Source organism: Scleropages formosus, chromosome 4 (assembly GCF_900964775.1).
Source record: "Scleropages formosus chromosome 4, fSclFor1.1, whole genome shotgun sequence".
Classification (NCBI taxonomy): Eukaryota; Metazoa; Chordata; class Actinopteri; order Osteoglossiformes; family Osteoglossidae; genus Scleropages; species Scleropages formosus.
Window position 1 is genome coordinate 20,322,888 of NC_041809.1, and position 20,998 is coordinate 20,343,885.

Consider the following 20,998-nt stretch of genomic DNA (forward strand, 5'->3'; position numbering starts at 1 on the left):
ACACACCTGAATTCCCATAATCTCTTCCAGTAGAATCCATCTCAGGAACATTTTCCAACTTATGTTTAATACAACCAAAAGGAATATTCTTGAAACAGTGTTTCCAATTTTAAGACAGAGGGAGGCCATTTCCAGCAGAGGAATCAGTTCTCAACAATTAAATCATAAGAATCTCAAAGCGTTTTATCTGAGATTTCCAAATGTATGTCGTGCACTGCAATAAAGCAAAATAAAAATGGGCCATACTGAATGTATGCTTACGTGACTATTTTTGGGTGAAACACAAGCTACTGTTTTCTTAGTTTTTTTTTTTGTATGATTTCTCTATTTTGGTGTTTCCTGTATTTGTCCAGTTTGAGATCACCTTGTGATGTTTTTCATTCTCCATTTCAGCCTCCCTTCAAGTGAACATCACACCTGCCCAGGGCGAGATCAGTGTGGGAGAGTCCAAGTTCTTTCAGTGTGAAGGTAGGCACCTTCTTCTTGACCACAATACCTTAGAACACCAATCACTGGAGTCTGGCACTAACTTAGGACATCTGCTGCAGACAGTGATTTAGACTCAGATAAAAAAACAGTAGCTTCTGTGCTTTTTCACCAGATAAAATAGTAAAATTCCAGTGACCAAGGTGGAGATGTTAGGGCAAAAGTATGTCATTTTGTCATTTGCATTGCTGAAGTTGCCTGAATCAGTGGTTCTTTCTCCTTCAAGTTGTTGGAGAGGCAAAAGAGATCGACTGGTACTCCCCAAGCGGCGAGAAGATTCTGCCAAATAGGCAAGACATCAGCGTTACCCGCAATGACGAGGAGTCCTCCATCCTTACGATCTACAATGCCAACATTGACAACGCTGGGATATACAAGTGCGTTGCCAGGAATGGCAACATGGAATCTCAGGCCACAGTCAACGTGAAAATTTATCGTAAGTGCTTGCTTCTCTTCTCATGTCAGGCAGCGATATTCAGCATTGCAGTTCAGAAACAGCAGTAATGTGTATTTACAAACACGGACCAGTTAAGACATCTTGGTGGTTCCTGCTGTTGACATACATTGCAGTTGATGCAGTAGATAAGTGCAGAGACTGTGCATTTTCTGTCACGGATTTTCTATAGCAGTCTTTATGCTGAATTTTTACACGTTTTTGTTCATAACAAGCATGACAGTGCTCAGTGACCTTGTATATTATTTAGCTAATTGGTTTTTCCAATATGAGCCATTATGCTTTCTGAACAACTACAGAGGTTTTCTTCTGCTATTGGCAACAACAGAAATAAACATGAGTCAATACTAGTGAAAGTAAGTAGCAGAAAGCGTGTTTGCAGTAAACGGTGTCTTGCTATGCCTTGAAAAAACATTGTCGCAACAACCAGCAAATCCCACCTGTGCTTTCTCTCACAGAGAAACTCACATTCAAAAGCGCCCCCTCGCCTCAGGAGTTCAACGAAGGTGACAATGCCGACATAGTCTGTGACGTGGTCAGCTCCCCTCCGCCAGCCATCATCTGGAGGCGCGGCAACACCAAGATCCAAGTGGAGAAAGATGGTGAGCTACGGAAGTCAACGGTTATGCTTCTTTGTTTAGCCTTTTGTCTTTTAGCTTTTTTTTTCTGTTGTCTTTTCATTTTTCCTCAGCCATCCATTTCAGGGATGTTCCCACTGAGCCTGCAAGCTCAGCCATGCATTTTGATCAGCTACATATTCTGACAGAGTGGATCAAGTGTGAATAGGACACTGAAATAATTTTTTTTTTTGCCATTACATTTCCGTGTGATGTATTGATGAAGATAAACACATTTTTTAGTGATTTTAAAAGGATGAGCGTTTCATTTGCAAGCCAAAGGAGCGTTTTTCCAAGTTTTTCCCAAACTGCAGCACAACTCATTTTCTTTTCCCCTTTGAATGTTATTTGGAGCAGCTTATTTTAACCTTAAAGTGTTCCTCCCTCTCCCTTGCAAACCACTGGAATACACAAGCTAACCACAACTTTCTGGTGTGTGGTATTTCAAGCATTCGCTTTGTGGATGTGTTTTTTACTGTGGAACCACTAATTATAGCAGAGAGTGAAACTCAGACTGTGTGTAAAAAACATTTTCATTGTTTCTTCAGTTAACCTCTTCTGTACTCTTGCCCTGGTCATATATTACAAACAGCGAACAGTCTCATGTTTTCAATGCCACAGTCATCCTGTGATCTGTGATACTTTTCACTTAATACTTTGTCGACTTTCATGAATTCCATAGCTTATCAGAACTGCTGATAAAGGCTACAGCGATACAGTCACGAAAAATCCCTGCACAATTATAATGATTTCAGTTTTATGTGTAGTACAGGAGCGATGAGTCAATAGCGTATGTAGGCGCTTTAACTGTCTGTTGATTGGAACATGCTTCTGAGTTTGTTCATTTAATCTCCGTAGGTGACTCTCAAATCGTGTTCAGTCAAATACACAGTGAAGCAGTAATACAGTCATAATGTATCCTTGTATCAGTGAAATACAACACATGAGGAATTCTGCATATTTCCGGTTGGATTTTAGAGTTTTCTCTCCATTGGTATTGTAGAGAACAGTTCTATCTTTCTCTGTGTTCAGTATTACTACAGTATTTCCTACAGTATTCAATGTTTTTTTCATGTAAAAACATGGTTTATCGTACATGTACAAAGTTTATTTTTCACCAATTTTGACATCTAAACTATCTTTGGGTCAAATAACTCTGTAACCAAATTCTTTGGCTCTATTGTTATATCTCAAAGTGGCAAAGTTTGCATAGAAGTTGTGCATTCAAACAATCTAACCCCAGAAAAAAACAGTAGTCAGGATAGCATGGAAAGTCCTACGTTTGCAGAAATACTTGCTGATACTTTTTGAAGTGAAGCTCCCACATGTTTTTTGTTGTGTTGCAATTGTGTCCTCCCTCCACAGTGCGTTTCAAGATCCTGGACAACAACCACCTGCAGATCAGAGGCATCAAGAAGACTGACGAAGGGTCGTACACCTGTGAGGGCCGCATCATGGCCAGGGGCGAAATTGACTTCCGAGTCATTGAGGTCATCATCAATGGTGAGTCCTCATGCACTCCCTCTTCCTCTCTCTGCTCGAGATTGCCAATGGCTGGGAACTCCTGTTGAAACATTGCTATTTGCATTCGTCATTGTACAATCATAGCCCCAGTTTTTGACGTATAATTGATATGCCATTTAAAAGCATCAGTTACAAGAATTCTGGCATAATGATTTTTTAATTATTGTGACTTAAAAGAGCTTGCAATCGTAGCAACGTGTACAGCTAAATATTTACCGAAATTGCTCCTGTAGTTTATCTCCTGAGATTTAAGCCATCGCATTTTTCATCATCACACCAATTGTTACCCCATATGTGGTTTGCTTTGCATGTGTCCAAACTGTTGTTTACAGTATTTCTGTTTGTGTGCTGCTATTCTGGCTGAACTAATGTACTCAATCTCTTTAGTCCTGCCAACCATCAGGACGCGGCATGCCGAGCTGAATGCCACGGCTGACATCGGGCAGTCTGTGATGCTGGCCTGCGATGCAGACGGGTACCCTGAACCCAGAGTTACATGGGCTCGGTAAGGCAGCAAGAGCCAGGCATCCTCCTGCGTGGTGGCTCACAGAGAAGGACAGAGACCTCAGCCCAAAAAACTCTTTATTTTTCTGAGCACACACAAGAGTACACAAGTGTTCTGAAGCAACGGCTAACAATGCCAGGTCTGGGTTATTGAATGCATCAGCCACTGATTAAAACTCTTAGTCCTGCAAAAGCAGCCCATTAACCATCAGCCATCTTGTTGCTGTTGCTTGTGGAGAGCTTTGGGATACAGCCTCACATTGAGAAAGGGGCTGGGTGTGGCCTGGAAATGAGGGAGTCAGCACAGGGTTGTTACGCGAAGATGAAAACGCAGATCTGAAGATCCCTGGTCCCAAAGAGAGCGGAAGCAGAAGGCAAAGCTGCTTGACAATTTGCCGTTTGTTTTCGGGGGCCACAGACAGTGAGTTCATTTAGATCCTCCCAGGGGGCAGCTGTGGGATTTCTACTGCTGCTGTGGAAGATGAGGCCATCATCTAAAGACTGAAAACTTTATTAGCATCCAGCCAAAGTCCCTGAGGTGCCCATGTTTTAACTCTCATTTAGACTGTTAAATTTATTATTATTGTCCCTGCTATTACCCCGGATGTATATTTTTACTGACATTTTATAGATATACTTGTGGCAAAAATCCTTGTAATAATGTAATTTTAAGTTATTCATGTCTTTGAATATGTAAAATATTCTGCGGATTTTCTGAATTGGGGGCTGTGGCAGCAGAAAGATGAGATGACTGATTCAAGTCCTTTTTAAGGGCTTGGGGCTTTTGTTTTCATCAAAGTGGATAAAGAATGAGCAGGTAGAACATATCCCATGTTTTGGTTAAGATGAACACAGAAGTGCTTCATCTGCATCACTCTTGCTTTCATTTTTCTCTTCCAGCAATAACATTGTCCTTGAAACAAGCGACAAGTACAGCATCAACGAGGATGGCTCTGAGATGATAATAAAAAACATTGAGAAAGTGGATGAAGGGGAATACACGTGCATCGCCAAGAACAAGGCTGGGGAAAAGGAGGCAGAAGTCAGTCTGAATGTGTTTGGTAAGAAACAGAAGGAACAGCTCCTTTGTTTCTTTCCGTTTTCCTCATTTTCTTTCTGTTTCTGAAACCGGTTTGATTTCTTTCAGACCTTTTTTCACCCATTTGTATCAAGGATGTGAACCACGACTGCTCAGAATATCTGTTGAAAACTACCTGCCTCCTACCTATTCTGTGTTAAGGTGCATGTGGATGACAGTGCTGTGTGTATTTTATGTGTTTATCTTGTATTTTGTGCTCTGTTACAGTTCAGCCTAAAATCACCTACCTAAAGAACCAGACAGCATCTGAGCTGGAGGAGCAGGTCACACTGACATGCGAAGCTACAGGGGATCCCACCCCTACCATTGTTTGGAGTTTTGGCCGCCAGGTCTTCAGTGAAGGAGAGCAGGTTTGAGCGGGGCGGGGAGGGAGTTGTGGTGGGAGGGCACATGAGAAAGACCAGGGTTGTGGGTGGACCAAAAGATGGACCAAGAGCTGACATGTCAGTTACTTTCTCTCTGCTGAATATTGAACCGACCCCCAAAGCTAGTGCAACAGCATCCCATGACCATTAATCTACTCCCAAAAGTCCCATAGCGCAGGGCAAAGGACATGTCTGCAGGCTTCCCTCAAAGTCTCCTCTTGTCATTTTGTACATTGGTTCCTCCCTTGTAGGATCCTTTTAAGATGTTTTATCAGGAATTAAATCAGTAAAGTGCAATGAAAAATGTAAATACTGATAGATTTTCAGGTTTCCATTCAAATTTGAACAGAAAATCCAGATAGAATTAAATGAAATCAATAAGGAAGACATCTGTATTGTTTCCCATATTCCTGCTGTCAGTTAACTTTTCAACAGCAACTGAGAAAATGATATAGAACAGTATGAAACAAACAAGCCCCATGAGGACGCTACAGTTATGATCTTATCAAGGTTCATGAGTTTAATGCGATAAAAATCACCAAGAATGATCAACAGATATTCCTTCAAGAATCTCTTGGAAGATTATCTGCAGATTACATCTACGATGAGACTAGACTTTTGGTTTTCTTTCTCTGCATTTTTTTGGGGAGAAAAGAAAACGCTGAGAAAAAACAAGGAAACACTGCCATTCCCTCCACCAGGTGTGTCATGTTTCAGTCTCACCATGCTACCATCATCAAAGTGTGTCCATTTGCTGCATGACTCAAAGCCCGGGGGCAACCCTTTTACCAGACCCTTAAAAACCCCAACCAGCGTAATGTCCCTCATCACACTCCCCCCACTCTTCGACCATCATGCGTCATGTATTTTCGTAGAAGGGCGGCAGCAGGCACGGGAGCACTGACCCATCTATGAGCTCCGCAAACCCTCGTGTGCCTGCCTCACCCAGCGCCAGTCACTCAAACAAAAATAATTAGCAGCTGCAAAGCCATTTGGCAGTCATCGCATCTCCATCACCGCACAATTGGGCAGCAGCGTCCGACGCTCTTGACCAATATTCAGCAATCTTAAAAAGGTCCCACTCTTACTGTTAGAGACAGAGAGAGTATGGGAGGGAGGGAAGGTAGAGAGTGAGCTCACCTCCAGAAGGAAAATTCCTTTCAAAGCCTTGCAGTGCCAAGGACAATGAAGGACCATAATCCCTTGCTAATTATTTTTGAATCTTGTCACTCTTCTCTGGTCTGTCTGTTTTGCCAGCAGCACCTTCACTTATCATCCTTGCTTTGAGTGGAATAGCTTTTGGAGGGAGGGGAGGAACAGAGCAGACCAGCTCCAGCCAGCTGTTTTTATGTCTTTCTTACTTGAGTTCTCTCTCTGACATCTGCTAAGACATTTCCCAGCTATTATTCTTTTTGTCCTGAGATTATTGTAATTAATATAATTTATTTCTAGGTTTTGTGGTACCTCTGTTTCAAAACACAGGCTTGAATCAATGAAATTGAAATATTGGTAGCATTTTTTTAAATGTAGCAACAGTTTTTAATAATGAAGAATATGCTTTTCCTTGCAGAAGTAGGAGTTGCATTCAGATTTTCTGTGCGATCCCTGCTTTTTGTCAGACCCCTTTACCATTGCTGTTTCAATAGGCTATCCCAACTCTACATTTATGTATTCCAAGCCCAGTTTGAAACCTTTCGGATTCACATGCCATCAGAATGAACAGGGCTTTAATTATCAAGCATATCGATCAGTTCGATCGATCAGGACCAGAGCATGAACATGCCACCTTGTGATTAAAGGTATGCTGGATTTGCCCCCGATGGCCCCCTGTCTCTCTCGTGTCTCTTCCGCTTTTCTTTCCCCCAACAGCTGACTGTGTAACCAGGGCATTAGGAGCATGGGTTGGCTCTCAGTTGGACAGGAGTACCTGCAGCCGATTCAGAGGGAAGGAAAAATGTTAGCAGTTTTGTTCAGAATGCTATTAAAGGTTTTCTCATAACTTTTGCAGTGGTTTAACATTCTGTTGCTTCTGCCATCTCCGCTGGACTGTGACTTCCTGTCAGACATAGTCTGTGTGAGACCTGCCTGCAAAGAACTAAGAGCAGCTGCCTCCATTTAACTACAGTGCTCAAGTTAGCTGTGTTAGAAGATTTGAAACATGTAGCCTCATCTCCAAGTCTGGCTGTTAGTGTCCATAGGTGCTTAGTCCTTAGCATTTAGCTCATACAGTCACATACTGAACAGATAAGTTGAAGGACACACTGGAAGAATGTGAATTTCCAGCAGTAATGATTTCTGAAACATTCACCATTCAGGGTGGGTGGAGTGTATATATAGCCATTCAGGCCTCTGCTCTCCTTAGTATGATGTGTCCCCGACTGTACCTTTTCTGCACCATCGCCTCCGGCTTTGTCTGCGCGTGTTGGGGCAGACCAAGTGAAATGCACCAAGTTCAGGTCAGGGCGCCATTTACGTGGATGACCTGGTGGTAGTCAGGGGAGAGCTGAAAGAAAGAGCATGTGCAAGGGCTGCAGTTTGCTAGGACAAAGAAAGATAAATGGGATCCTCATGCAGGATGTGGAATTTTTTGTGAGTCAGGGGAGAAGTGTGCCAGCAAACATTCGTGCTGGTGTTTCCCTGAACGGGGCTTGGCTTTCTGTATACACTCTTGTGTGGTTTCCATGGCACCCCCATTTCCCTGCACAGGACGCAGCAGGTGATAGCAGAACAAGCGTCATATGCTGATGGAATGGGATACTTGTTTCTGCATGGCCACCACCCTGAGGTGCTCCAGTTGCTCAGAAAAGTGGGGTGACTTCTTGCAGGCTTTCATTTATGATTTTCTCACTGTTTTTATCTCTAGGAAAAGCCTCAACTCCTCTCCCTTCGCTCACTTGCAAAAGCTCCCTGGTACAGATCTTTATAGAGGCCCCCAGCAGGCTACTACAGGGATTTCTGCTTATGATTTGTCTTTATTTTTAAGTGTTTTTAAGTGTCCATTCAAAGGGTCTCTGTGTTGTCTGTGTGTCTCATATTTTGTGTAAACAGATTCCGTAGGGGCTTGAAATTCAGACAGCCTTTTGCCTGTTAACAACTTTCAGGTCCGGTGAACCCTTAGTCCCTACCCATAATGCTTTTGCTGAATGGAGGGAGTAGAGGGGAAACACTCACTCGGTCCGCTGTAGGCAGGGCACATCAGGAGCTGTAGTCCCATGTAGTCCTGCTACGGAGCTTCAGTTGCCGAGACTTGATTTGTTCACACACCAAGGTCTTTCTCGGTCACTTCTCTCCATCCTTTGTGCTCTGATGTATGGGGAATTTTTGTGTCTCTGTGAAAGGTCAGTTTTGACTTGAAGTCATTAAAGGGTAATGCTACAAAACCACAGCTGGCCAAACCACTGGGTTTAGTAAGTGGTGCGAATCATGACCTGCAGCAGAGGCAAGCAGGGAGCACAGGCTGACCATATTGTTTGTGCAAAAGATGATCCTTCAAAAAGCACTGGAAACAACAAAACAAGAGCTCTCCTTCAACCCAGTATTTATTAAACCTGAAACCTTAGATGTCATATTGAATAATATCATGTGTTTTTATATATTTATATACATTCATCTCTTTTACATTGTTTGTTTTTGCTAAGATTCATTTAATACTCGCTTTCAGTCTCTCTTGTGTTTTGTCATGGATTTTGTAGCTCATTTAGGAATGTTAAGCGGCTCGTGTTTGAAGCAAAGTTAATTTAAAAAAGGCCAGATTGTCTTAGACTATAATGTCTTCCAGACACATGCGATTACTTGTATCCTTTTCAAAACTGGAAATAAACGGAGAGATTTATATGATTTAGCTTTCATTAACTTTTTCAAGGTTTACCTTTTTCTGTCGCTGCATTGTTAGGGGTCTCTGGAAACTTGTATACAGACAAGATAACGTCTGCTGTTGTGCCCTTTCCTTGTGCTCGTATTACTGATTCATAGTGTAATAGCCACAGTGATATTGTACAAGTACAGAGTTATTAAGGGCGCTAATAACTGAACATGTAATGATTAGTCATCCCAATTTACGCTAATTATACAAGTTATTATTCAATTTTTGGAAATGAAAACCTAATGACTGCACTACTGTGTTTATCCATGACATGCAATTACAAAATGCCATCAGGATAGGAATGTGGAGTGTTCTCGTTTGGAGTGTAACCCTGAATTGGGAAAAATGGAAAATTAGACTTGCTTGACATTTAAATCAGAGAGCGCCAACTCAAATGGACGAATTGCAAACATTCACCCCAGGTAGCTGCCAAAGCCTCACTTGCCCTTATCAGGGCGGTCAGCCTCTCTAGCACGCTGTCGGGTCTCAGCCGGCGGCTTTTTTTCGTCCGTGTGGGGTCGGGTTTGTGGAGAGCTTCTGCAAAGTGGTTGCTTCAGATGCAAAGTGCTCTTGTGGTCATTAAGGTAAAAGCTGTCACGAATTTCAGTGGCCCAGTGTCATCCCATTGGCCATCCTGTGTCATCATCAGGAAGCCCCATAGACACCTTCCATTCCTGTTTCTTTGGTTTATCTGTGTCATGGACCAGACTTGAATGTTCATGGAAATCAGCACGCATATTCATAGTACCTAAAATTAATAGATAAACAAAAAAACTACTTGGTATCAGTGTTATAACTGACCAGAATTTTTTATTAGCATTAGCATCATTTTAGAAATAGTAAAAGAATGATTTAATATTTTACAGCATGCATGCCAAAATATAAAAACCGTCAGTGTTAAATAAAAAAAATCATTGAGGTTTCAGAAGTGCTTATGTTAGTCTTCAGGGAGGAAAACGACTTGGTAATTTACCATAGGAAAGACACTTCAATTCTAAATCTGCACTAAGTTAATTGTATATTCAAAATTAATTTGGTAATCAAGGTGTACATAATATTGCTGAGGGGTTTTAGAGGTGCTCAGCCCATTTAAGTCCAAAGATTGACTTGCTTATACGTAGCCTAAAGTAATTTCTCCCTTTTTTAATGAACAACAAGCACACTCAGAGTGCCCTATTCTGCATAATGTATTGATAGTCTTTTAATACTAAATTATAAAATGGACCTCATTATTCACAGGAAAATGACTTGTCCACGTCAAGTACCACTTGAGTTTTTCAGACACCTCACCAGTTCCTATGACCAAGCGGTCAAATAAACGGTGGCCTGGACAATGCACTATGCAGAGGGGTCTCAAAATGTGCCTAAAATGTGAAATGTCTTATGAAGTCCTGTGAAATGATGAAGTGGCGGAACTCCTCTGGCACCCTGGTGTTTAAACAAAAGACACTATTGTGGTTTGACACCCAACCCTGTCCACTTTTTATTCATGCCTGCGTTAAACAGTAATGGCATGTTTGATAATGTAGTTCTATCTTTCTTTTGGAAACCTCTTCATCTAAATTAATTTTGAAACACTAATTAAGGTAAACCACAAATCCTTGTTAGTTGCTGTCAGTATATATCTATATATGTAAATAATGTAGAGTATATGTTAATATGTACACTGACACTTTATTTCCATTTTAAAATATTAGAAATGTGGAAATACTAATAGAGAGTACATACACGCTCATTGTGCTCCATGTTTGAGGGCAGTATGTCTGATGTGCCACACCTTACTTTTCTAACAATGAAAGTACATCCTCTGTATGCATCTATATCGAGGAACATTTTTGAAACCCCATTAAATGATGTACAGTACCAGTCAAAAGTTTGAGTTCACCTGCTGAAAACTAGTTTTTGTAGAAGGCATTTGGTTAACAAGTTTTAGCTGGATTCCAGCTGATATGTTTTCTTCTGCAGCAATTCCCAGAGATGTAGGACACTTCAGTCGACTTAATTTCCCTTTTTATGTCTAATTTGTCCTGTATAAGCGTTGCCGAGGCATACTCAAACTTTTGACTTGTACTGTATGTTGTTCTGTTACAGAATAATAGCTGGAGACCAGTTACATACTTTAACTACATGTGTAATATAATTAACAATAAGAAGTAATGAGTTTTTAAACATGTAAATTATCCTGTGTAAGCATGAAAATATATTTTGTGCATTAACTTGTGGTATGAAAACAGCTTTTGAACCACAAATTACAGGCAAGGCATTGAAACATAAGAATTTTTATCCCAAAAGAGGAACAAGCATCCTTAGGGCCTGGTTTAAACAGCACAATTTTTTAATTAGGTTAAGCATTTGTTTGGCATTAATGCCACTCTTTGGAGAGGGTCTTTAGACAGAGTATTAGCATATCAGAGAATATTTAAATATATTATAAATATTAAATTCTTCAAATAAACATCTGATAATATTAGCCTATGTAAACAATTAGTAACTGAAACTCTGGGAAATTAAATAATAGCCACCAGTGTGCATGCTGCAAATGAAAAATATTGCTATATGTGACAAGAAGAGCTCATCGTTTTTAAAAAACAACAGACTCCTCAGTGAAATTAATGAAACTGTGAGATATGTGAATATGCTAATTAATGTATTTGTTTTTTTATTGAACTCATGCATCTTTTAACATGAACTTAGTTCACTGGACTGCAACAGGTAAAATTCAGGCTGCATTCACAACAGAGATCTGTGCATGTGCATTTTAGTGCAATGCATGTCTGAACTGTGACTGAATATTGTTAAGAATTTTTTTTTTTTTTTTCTTTTCTTTTTTTTCGCCTTTTTTGTGTGTTCTGTTTTTGTGTTTTTCTCCAGGCTTCCTGGACTCGACCTGAGACGCACAAGGTATGGCTACTAAATCGTAGCCAGATCGTAGATACTAATGTTAGATCCTCCCAGCAAACGGCCGAGGGGAGTGTTGGCTTTCCCCAGCCAGGGCCTGTCTTACCCAGAAACACCAGTCCTGAGAGCCAGCTATCGGGATTACAGATTGGCACCTGCCCCTTGCCTCCTCGCACTAGGCTGTTGACTGCCGCAGTGCCCCTGGTCCCTGCCGCCAGTTTCTCTGTCTGCCTGCCGAGTGTAGAGGTCCAGTGGTTGCTCTTGCTCTTGGGCTAGGATGCTAAAGACAAAATGTCCCTCCTACCACACCTGACTCCCCTATGAGACAGGGGCGAGTCAACACTCTTACTCCTCTTTCTGCCTTGGTCCTCCCAGGGTGGTACTACTATCCCAGTCATGGACTAACTGATATAACCAACACAGCTGTAGACCCCAGTCGCTCCTCCGATCTCACATGTGTTAGGCAAGATAGACATTTGTCAAAATATTAGGTAATAATTTTCATAGCTGCATTTGCATAACCAAACTAATACTTTTTCTGAGCTAGAGACCAGTTCTTCTGATTTTTATTTCGTGCTTAAGTTCATTTGTATTCTGTATTTAGCATATAAATTGCGTGAGATGGTTTACCCTCTGTCCCGTGAGTTAAAATTAGTGGTTACACATATTTGTCCTACAGTGTGTACTACCAATAGCACTGTACAAACACACAATTGCACAGGTGTGAAGGTGACCTTTTCCTGCCACGTAGCTTTAGAAGTACCCAGAAATTTGAATATACATGCAAGCTCTCTTCCTCTCTGAGATGTAGGATTCTCACATAGGCAAGAGGAACATGATCATCAGTTGCTCACTTAGTCGAAAATGTATTTCGTATGTAGTGCAATTAGTGGTGGGTTTTGGGCATTTGCTTTAATCTGAGGAGAAACAGCTTGACCATCATTCTTTCAGAGACACAAATGTGACTTCTTGTTTTCCATTTTTACACCGTGACTTCGGAAGTCCTCTGACAGAGAAGTCCACCGAAGCCAGGTATTCGCACTTCAAATTCTTAAGGAGTGATTAGTAGCTAGTTTTTGTAGATAGTGCTCTTTGATTCTTTAATTTCTTTTTGTTTTTTGTGTTATAACATCTACATTACACGTATTCATTTAGCTGATAATTTGTCCAGAGCAACATATGAATATTTACCAATTTTTTTCCATTACCTATTATACAGCTTGGTAATTTTTTTAGGGATACTACAGCAGGAGGTGACATCTAAACCTGTAATCTCCAATTCCACAGGGGGTAGAGCTAACCAATGCACCACATTCTGCCGCTGCAGTTATTAATAGATTTTCTGTTTTGGTCAAAACATGGGTAGCTGTTATGGCAGTGCAGCATGAGACTGTGCACTGCGTTCTTCTTCCAGTGAAACTCTTGTGCCTTGAAGCGGTCCATATGTTTGTAGTACAGGCAAACATTACAGTTCTCAGCCAATGGAGCGCAATGTAGGACACACACCACACGATCATGATTGAAGTGTGAATCATGCGTGTATTTGTCCTTGCTTATTGATCAGATTTGTTGGCTTTTTACACACTCAAGCTTTCAGACACAAAGTTCAGGAAGATGTCTTCCTCCTGAAACAGGACATATTGGGGTTGAACTAATTTTCCAACCTCAGCGCGAAGGGAGTAGCACCAAATCAGTCTATCTGCCTGAGGGCTAATAGAGGGTTTCCTGAGGCTCTCGAACGCAACCCTGTTTTTTCGTTCATTGCCTAGCTCAGTGAGTCGCCCCGTCCTCTTAACAAGCTGGATGGAAAACGGGGCCCTTCTGCTCCTTTCATTAGTGAGATAAGATGCATGAACACGCGATTGCAGAAGCACACGCCGCTGCAAAGCCTCTCCTCACAAAGCACCCGCCCCTGTCTTGTAGTCCACAGTTTCAAATGCAAATACTGTCATCGAAGTTTCATGCACAAATGCAGACTGATGTTTGCTTGAGTACATTAAAGTTTCTCGCACCCTTAACATGCTCTTGAATGCCCAGCTAAAATACACACACACACACACGTGTATGTATATATGTCTATGTGTGCATATTGATCTCAGGAACCGATGTCTCTTGCTAGACGCTACATGAGCTGAGCTTTTCATTAGAACCCTGACAACAGTGTGACTGGAGTAACAGACTCTTCAGTGTAAGGAACAGAGTGCAATTTGTGGTGGAGAGTGCTCAGTGATCCGCAGGCTATGACTGAGCTCAGTTTAACATGGGGTCTGAGACGTTTGAGCTCAGCTGCTATGCAGAGAGGACATGGGCGGATCTGAGCAAAGAGGCAGGGGAGGCAGCGCACACATTTTATTGCTGGGTGTCTGTTTCACCAGTGGTAATCGGCTAAAACTGATTGCAGTAATGTCTCCGAAGCTATGAAAGTGGTGCTGGTGTGGTTTAAGGACGTGTCTCGTGCCATGGGACAAATACGAGCATGCAGAGTTGACTCTGGAGATAGGTATTTCAACTGGAAGTAACAAATCCAGAATTTACGCATGACCACAGTCTAGTAGGGGCAGGGCAAGTCTAGTGATTGTAAAGCCGAGGTCTGAAACAGCTATGGAGACACTGTTTTGAAGGACCACAAACAGGTGCCATGTTGTGACTACGCTGCCCAGAGGAGACTGGTCAAAGACTATTCAAACACACTGACTCATCTGTGTCAGGTTGAGTTATGAAGACCCTGTGGTTGTCTGAGAAGTGTGCTCATGTAATGAAGGACCTGGACTGCCTGGGTTCGTCAGCTCAAGTCTCCAGCTAACATTATAATCTTGTTTGCCGCTTTCGAGACTTGAAAAAATGAGTAAGGCCATGCAAATTAACCTAGTTCTTTCAGGCGTGTTAGGGTCAAAGGATTATCTCAGTTGTGCTGCTGTTACGTATTTATCCGGTGAACCCCCTTGTCCATAGCTACATTACAGAACAATGCAGTTTGCTAAATTCAAGTAAACAGAGAAAAGACAGAGGAGAAACACGTGGAACTGCCGAGGACCAAGAGGATTTGGGTTCGATAACCCACATACACATGTACTTTGCCAAGGAGTAACGTACCGAGGGAGTCTGCTGTCCGTGCGACTGTGTACTCGTACTGTAAACGTGGTCAATGTGGAGCCCCGCTCAAGGAGATAAACAGCCTAGAAACTGGGAAATGTTTGTAAAGCTCAAAGATGTAATGTAGGTCTTTAAACATTTCAAGCAGTCTTCTACTGTTACACAAATGTATAGTTGTAATGAAAATAAAAATGAGACATGTTTTGCTTGATGTACATATCCGGCTGACTCTTCCATATTTAACTTCAGTGCAAGGCTGACTCAGAAAAGAAAATATTTAATGAAAAGTAAGTGCTAAATCTTAAATCTTAATGATTACAAACGAGATACTTATACTAGGGATTTATTTGCTATACATCTGAAAACTCCGTTAGCAAAATGAACATTTTGTAAATGTAACGTTTTCACACGCTGTGAGTTATCAGTGTGAGAAAAGATATGCTAATCATACCCACCCACTTGGTGTTTATGAATAGATGGGCCGAGACAGGCAATTGAGCGAGATTGTGAACATGTTTGTACACTTGTGTCAAACCTTTCAGAACTAGGGCCAGTCTGATGTAAATGAGCTCGCTCCACTAGCTATGTGTGCACTTTTAGTTTACTTGCGCTCGGCAGGTGAGTGATCTCTGTGCTCTGCGTCCCTGCTCCTGCTCGGTATCCTAGGGTATCCATTCAGACCCAACCGTGTTTTTGTTTCCGTATGTTATTGTGTTGCTCTGAAAGTGCCTTCGGTTAAAAATTGCCTAAAATAGCATCAAGATTGTTTTGAAAATGCTTTATATTTGTTTAAATGTATGAATAAAAATTGTACGTTACTTCTCCAGAGATTTAGTGCATAAATGGTGCCACACAGCTGCGAGTTACATATTTTGCGTGGCAAGACTTTAATGTTTTATCAGTTAATGCATCAAAATTTATGTTGACAGCTTGAAACAAGTATGTTACTTAATTACTGTGCCATCTGCTGCTCATAAAAGGCATGAAAAGTGTCAGTAACATACCAGTACTAACTGGCTAGATGTATCACCCATGTGCAATGGAGAAAAATGTTTACCTGTTTCCGGAAAACTCGCCAAAGAGTGTACAAGTCCTCACCAGATCTTATTTTATAAGATGTGTCACACAGCTGTGCAGAATAAATGTGTGTCAGCTGGCATGACTAATAATTCAGTCAAATTTGTCAGGCAAGGGGTCGTGTGCTCTGATTAGATCAGGTCACCCTGGTCCAGTGAACCGCACACATTTAATTAATTTCAATGATTATTACAGTATTAAATAGTGTCATTGGAAAAAGATTTATAACCACAGTGCTCTTACCCTCCAGATACATAGTGAATGATTATTGTTGCTGCTATTTTTGTTCTTATTCTCATTATTATTGCATTTATTGCTGAGCATAATAATGTTTAGATTTAAGTAGCAGAGTCTTGCCCTTGTTTTTTTTTTTTTGTCTGTGCTTCTTTTTAACGCTTGGATAATGGAATATAAGACATACAGAATAAGAATACTCCATATACCACTAAAAAAAATCTGCTTGAAGGACTCTGAAGTATATTTTACTCGACAGATGTTATAGTTTTCGGTTTCTTTCAAAATTACTTTTGAAATTTGTTTTGAATTAAGGTCTTTTCTTCCAGCTTCATTGATTTTTAGTTTTAAATTGAAGTAATACTTCTAGGTGTTTGTGTTTTGGTGTGTGTGTGTTTGATTCATCTTTACTCATGTATGCAGAGGTTTCGCATACATGAGTAAATATTCGCAATAGGACTGTAATAAGAATGTTAATACTTCACTGCATGAAACGGTTTATTTAAAGAAACACACATTATGCCATCAGTGTTTTAGGCACCTCGTTTAAATACACATAATTACACTCAATTATTTTAAAATAGCGCATAATGCCCCCGTGACAAAGGCAGCCCGTGAGGCTATATGTGAGTTGTCGGCAGGGATCTCTGTGTGTGTGTGTGTGCAGTTGTGATCGCTCTTGGTACAGCAGCAAATACGTTTTTTTTATATAAACACCAGTGCAATGTGATTTTTTTTCCTTCTCCCTATTTTGTTCTTTCTGTTCAGTAGGCTGTGAATGTGAATCAAGATTAAAGCTGCAGGGCTCCCCTTTTAAGAAAGGGTGTGGGAGGCTCTTCTGAAGGGCTGAGCTCTTTCCGCCAAAGACAAGCTGTGCTTCGTAAGGGCGGCTCTAATGTCTGCTTTTCGAAATCCAGAGCACTAACTAGCACACACTGAACTTTGGCTCTCTTTGGCTATGTAGAACAGAGCCTTCCATCATGCCACCAAGAGCCTGTATGTGGAAATGCATCACTGAAAAATAAGGAGCAATCAAGGTTCAAGACATGTAGCATGATGCTTGCTCTCTGGAGGGTGAAGTGAACAGTCAGGTGTAAACTGCAAAGCAGGTATGGAGTGCAGTAGTTAGACAAGGTAGAACACCGTGTAACGGCAGAGAAGTTGGAAAGGAGTGCTTAATGGATTGTCCTGACAGTGTGGAGCGTGAAGGCCCTGAACATAACCTCTAATGCTTCTGCATCACATCCTCCCATGACTGATATTGCTCCATTCGCTCTGCCAAACCACAGTGTACTGTCGGTTGCAGACTGTCAACGCTGGGCAGCAAAAAAGACTATTTATGTCGCTTCTCTGTCCAGTATCATTCTATTCCACATCTTCAGGACATATTGGCTAAAGGGATATATCTAATGACGCTGCCACTGTGTGCAAAGATGGAGCGCTTGAGAGCTCGGGTTTTCGAACAGACACGTCACACCATGCTGCCCGGAGTGTAACTGACTGTGGCGGCGAAGAGTGCCTTTTTCTGAAGGCACTTAACTGATGTCCTTGAATGCCTCCAAGAAAGTCAAGCTGAAATTCTCATGTCAGTAACTTTGTCTTATTTATCCATAAAAAAATGAAACAGAGACATGTTTTGCATGTGCAGTTAAATTGTGTCAATAGTGTGATCTTAAGCCACGGTTCATGTAACCATGCTCACCTTCCACTCTCTCCCCTCCCAGAGTCTGGACGACAATGTGGTGGTGCGTAGCCACGCTCGCGTGTCCTCTCTCACCTTGAAGTACGTCCAGTTCACCGATGCCGGACAGTACCTCTGCACTGCTCGCAACGCCATAGGCCAGGACGCCCAGTCTATGTACCTTGAAGTGCGCTGTAAGGATCGCCACGCTTGATCCTCCCACACCCACCCTGGCACTCTACTCCCAATCTCACGCCCTCAAACTATTTCATCTGTAATGGGTTTAGTGCACATATCACACTTATTGTTAGCACACTCTGGGTTACAGGCCGTACTCTCAGTGACACATCTGTCAATAAAAAAATGACATAAAACCAGAAGCAGGCAGCAGAGTGGTGAAGGGAATGCACTTGTGATGGTTTGGCTGCCATTTAAGATATCAGAGAGGGACCTGCATCCTTCAGCAGGGCGCTTAATTTCCATGTAAATCGCCAGCCATACAAATGAATAAAGTGTGAAATTTTGCTCTCCATAAGTCGCTTTGGACAAAGTGTTCACTAAACAACAGAACAGTAATAATCCTGCTTGTTGTTTCTCACACTTGGAAATGCAATAATACAATGGCATAAAAGGGATGTGAAAGGCACCGTATCTAAGATAAGGCGGCCACTGCAGATACAGCTTGTTTTGAGCTTGATCAGCTTGGACTTTAAACATTGCTTGATGTTATTTTCATCATTGTTTTTTTCACAGCTTTTAATCCCCTAGTTCCAGCACTCTGTTGGTTTACAATTGAATTTTCTGCCTTACAAGCAGAAAAGTACCCAGTGAGATTTAATTTTAAGGACTAAAAATGTTTCTTCTACCATGTTATGTAGCCTGTTGTTTAGCTGGAGCACCACTGCCATCCAAGAGCAATGTGGTTAAATAGGAAATTAATTTTTATGCTGCCTCACTCTTCAGAAAGCAGTATTTCAAAATGAGCAGGAAAAATGCTAGATAATGAAAGCCTAATTGGATTAATTTCCTTTGCCCCAGCAACAAGCAGTCTGGGCTGCTATTCGAGATAGCATCGTAATACACAATTGATAAAATTGTTTGGAATTGCAATTAGACAGCCTGAGTTGTTAGTAATCAGTTTTTTTGGTTCAGTGTATGGAGAAATTTCATAATTAGAGATTAAAAAAAGGTGCTTTGTTTGGACCAGAGTTGTAGGTCCACCACAGACGAAACCAAAATGAGATCATTCCGTTACGCTGATTGTAGATGAGATGCAGCACTGGATGCCGCATTGAAAGGAGTGGGCAAAGGCGGTGAGACAGACTGCAGAATACGGTGTAAATAGAATAAAACGGCCCGGTCCCTTGCGGAAAGCACCGTTTTAATGCCACCGAGCAGGCTTTATTTTATCCAAAGCACAGCGACGCGAATGAATTCCCAAACGATTCTCCATTTTCACCCTGGCTGGGAAAGGCATCAAAGAGGACCCATTTCCTCTAGAATTTTAATAAGCAAGCTGCTAGGCATACAGGCACAAGCATCTGACCATGCACTGGGGTTTAAAAGTAGCCTGCCAGGGAGTGGATGTGGAGGCACACACCACTCACTCCTCTGTTCCCAGTGATTTGGTGCAGGGGGCGAAAGAGGTCGGCTGAAGGCGCAAGCAGCATAAATCTGTGGGTCTGAGTGGAGGCTGAGGGCTACTGCTCAGGAAAGCCTGGGATGAGAGAGGCCTGTCTATCTGCACTCTACAGGTGGAGCCAGATCTCCATCTCAGGAGCGTTGTGGGTTCCCGGAGACCTGGGAACGATCCAGCTCCCTGTGATTCCGCAGCCACTTCGCTGCATCTGCAGATGGCTTCCACGCTGCTCTCAGTGACTCAGCACCCTGCTTATTCCCTTTCATTTAACTGGGAGCATCACGCAGACAGAGAGATTACAAGTGCCAAAACCATCTTTTGGCTTTACGTGGAAGGCTTGAAAGCCCAATTTACACAAAACACTTAAAACAGAAAATGCACAAGGCAGTTTACAGTTTACAGGCAGTTCTGTCTGTAATCGCTGTTGTTCTTGCTATGCAGAAATACACGAACACATCAACGTTTTAACACTTTCTCGAGATCTTTGTCATATTTGCAGATTTTTACTTCCCTTGGTATGTTTGTTTTCACTTCCTGTTGTGTCGTAGAAGTTTGAATCTTTTGTCTCAGTTAAAAGTTTGCATCTCTGACTTTCGCTGCAAAAAAATCAAATGTTTATCTGACAACACGCTGGGGAGGGATTTGAATCGGCTCTGCGCTGACAGCTCTGGTACTGTTGTAGATGCACCCAAGATCCAGGGCTTGGTGACAGTGTACACCTGGGAGGGGAACGCAGCCAACATCAGCTGTGAGGTGCTGGCCCACCCAGGTGCCGTTGTGATGTGGTTCCGTGATGGACAGCAGTTGCCCAGCGCCAACACCACCAACGTCAAGATCTACAACACCCCTGCCGTGAGCTTCCTTGAGGTACATAATTTTTTCGTTAGTAGACGTGAGACTGCAGGGAAAGATCTGATCTGTATGGTTGTCATCTGGTTAAACAAGCTTATACTGTTTTCATCTTCTCTTCCAGTGCAGTACAAGTGAGCGAAATTGAGCTAAAATCTTTAACCTTTGTGGTTAAAGAACCTGTAGGAGCAAGAGTTCACCTGCTCAAATCCTCAAAAGTTCCCTGCTTCAGTACTTATCTCGAAGCTCTTTAACCATGACTGCTCATGTAAAATGCACGGCTCTGTGGGTACAGTTGATACTTAGGATGAAAATGTAAATTCCAACAAAAAATACAAAATTATTGCATTATGACTTTTCACAACATGACACTTCCTTGTATTAATGCCTTATTCCTTGAAGTGTGGCTTGTCCACATGATGACTTCAGGGCGTACACCACAGCTACGCCAGCCATGCTCTTCCTGCCTCGACCCCAGACCCCTGTTCCCTGCAGCCAGAAAGCCCATAGGGTTGGTTGCAGACATTCCTAGAACCATAGCTTGGGCCAAGCACGTGTCCCTCATCGATTATTGAAAGAGACAGGTGTCAGCAGGGGAAATCTAGGATACCCCAAG

General features: G+C 41.9%; 1 protein-coding gene across 13 annotated transcripts in view; it reads left to right on the forward strand.

Annotated features, from left to right (window-relative positions):
• ncam1a (neural cell adhesion molecule 1a) overlaps positions 1 to 20,998 on the forward strand; it is a 177,769-nt gene that overhangs the window by 122,893 nt on the left and 33,878 nt on the right. For 6 of the 13 annotated variants that reach the window (XM_029251566.1, XM_029251569.1, XM_029251571.1 and 3 more), the window contains exons 2-10: positions 394 to 468; positions 713 to 922; positions 1,399 to 1,542; positions 2,923 to 3,060; positions 3,469 to 3,586; positions 4,486 to 4,646; positions 4,892 to 5,034; positions 17,938 to 18,088; positions 20,216 to 20,400. In XM_029251566.1, the coding sequence (XP_029107399.1) occupies positions 394 to 468; positions 713 to 922; positions 1,399 to 1,542; positions 2,923 to 3,060; positions 3,469 to 3,586; positions 4,486 to 4,646; positions 4,892 to 5,034; positions 17,938 to 18,088; positions 20,216 to 20,400 (1,325 nt within the window). Of the gene's footprint in view, positions 1 to 393; positions 469 to 712; positions 923 to 1,398; positions 1,543 to 2,922; positions 3,061 to 3,468; positions 3,587 to 4,485; positions 4,647 to 4,891; positions 5,035 to 11,782; positions 11,813 to 12,811; positions 12,842 to 17,937; positions 18,089 to 20,215; positions 20,401 to 20,998 lie in introns of all 13 variants that reach the window. The other 7 variants (XM_029251563.1, XM_029251564.1, XM_029251567.1 and 4 more) reach the window with 2 other exon arrangements.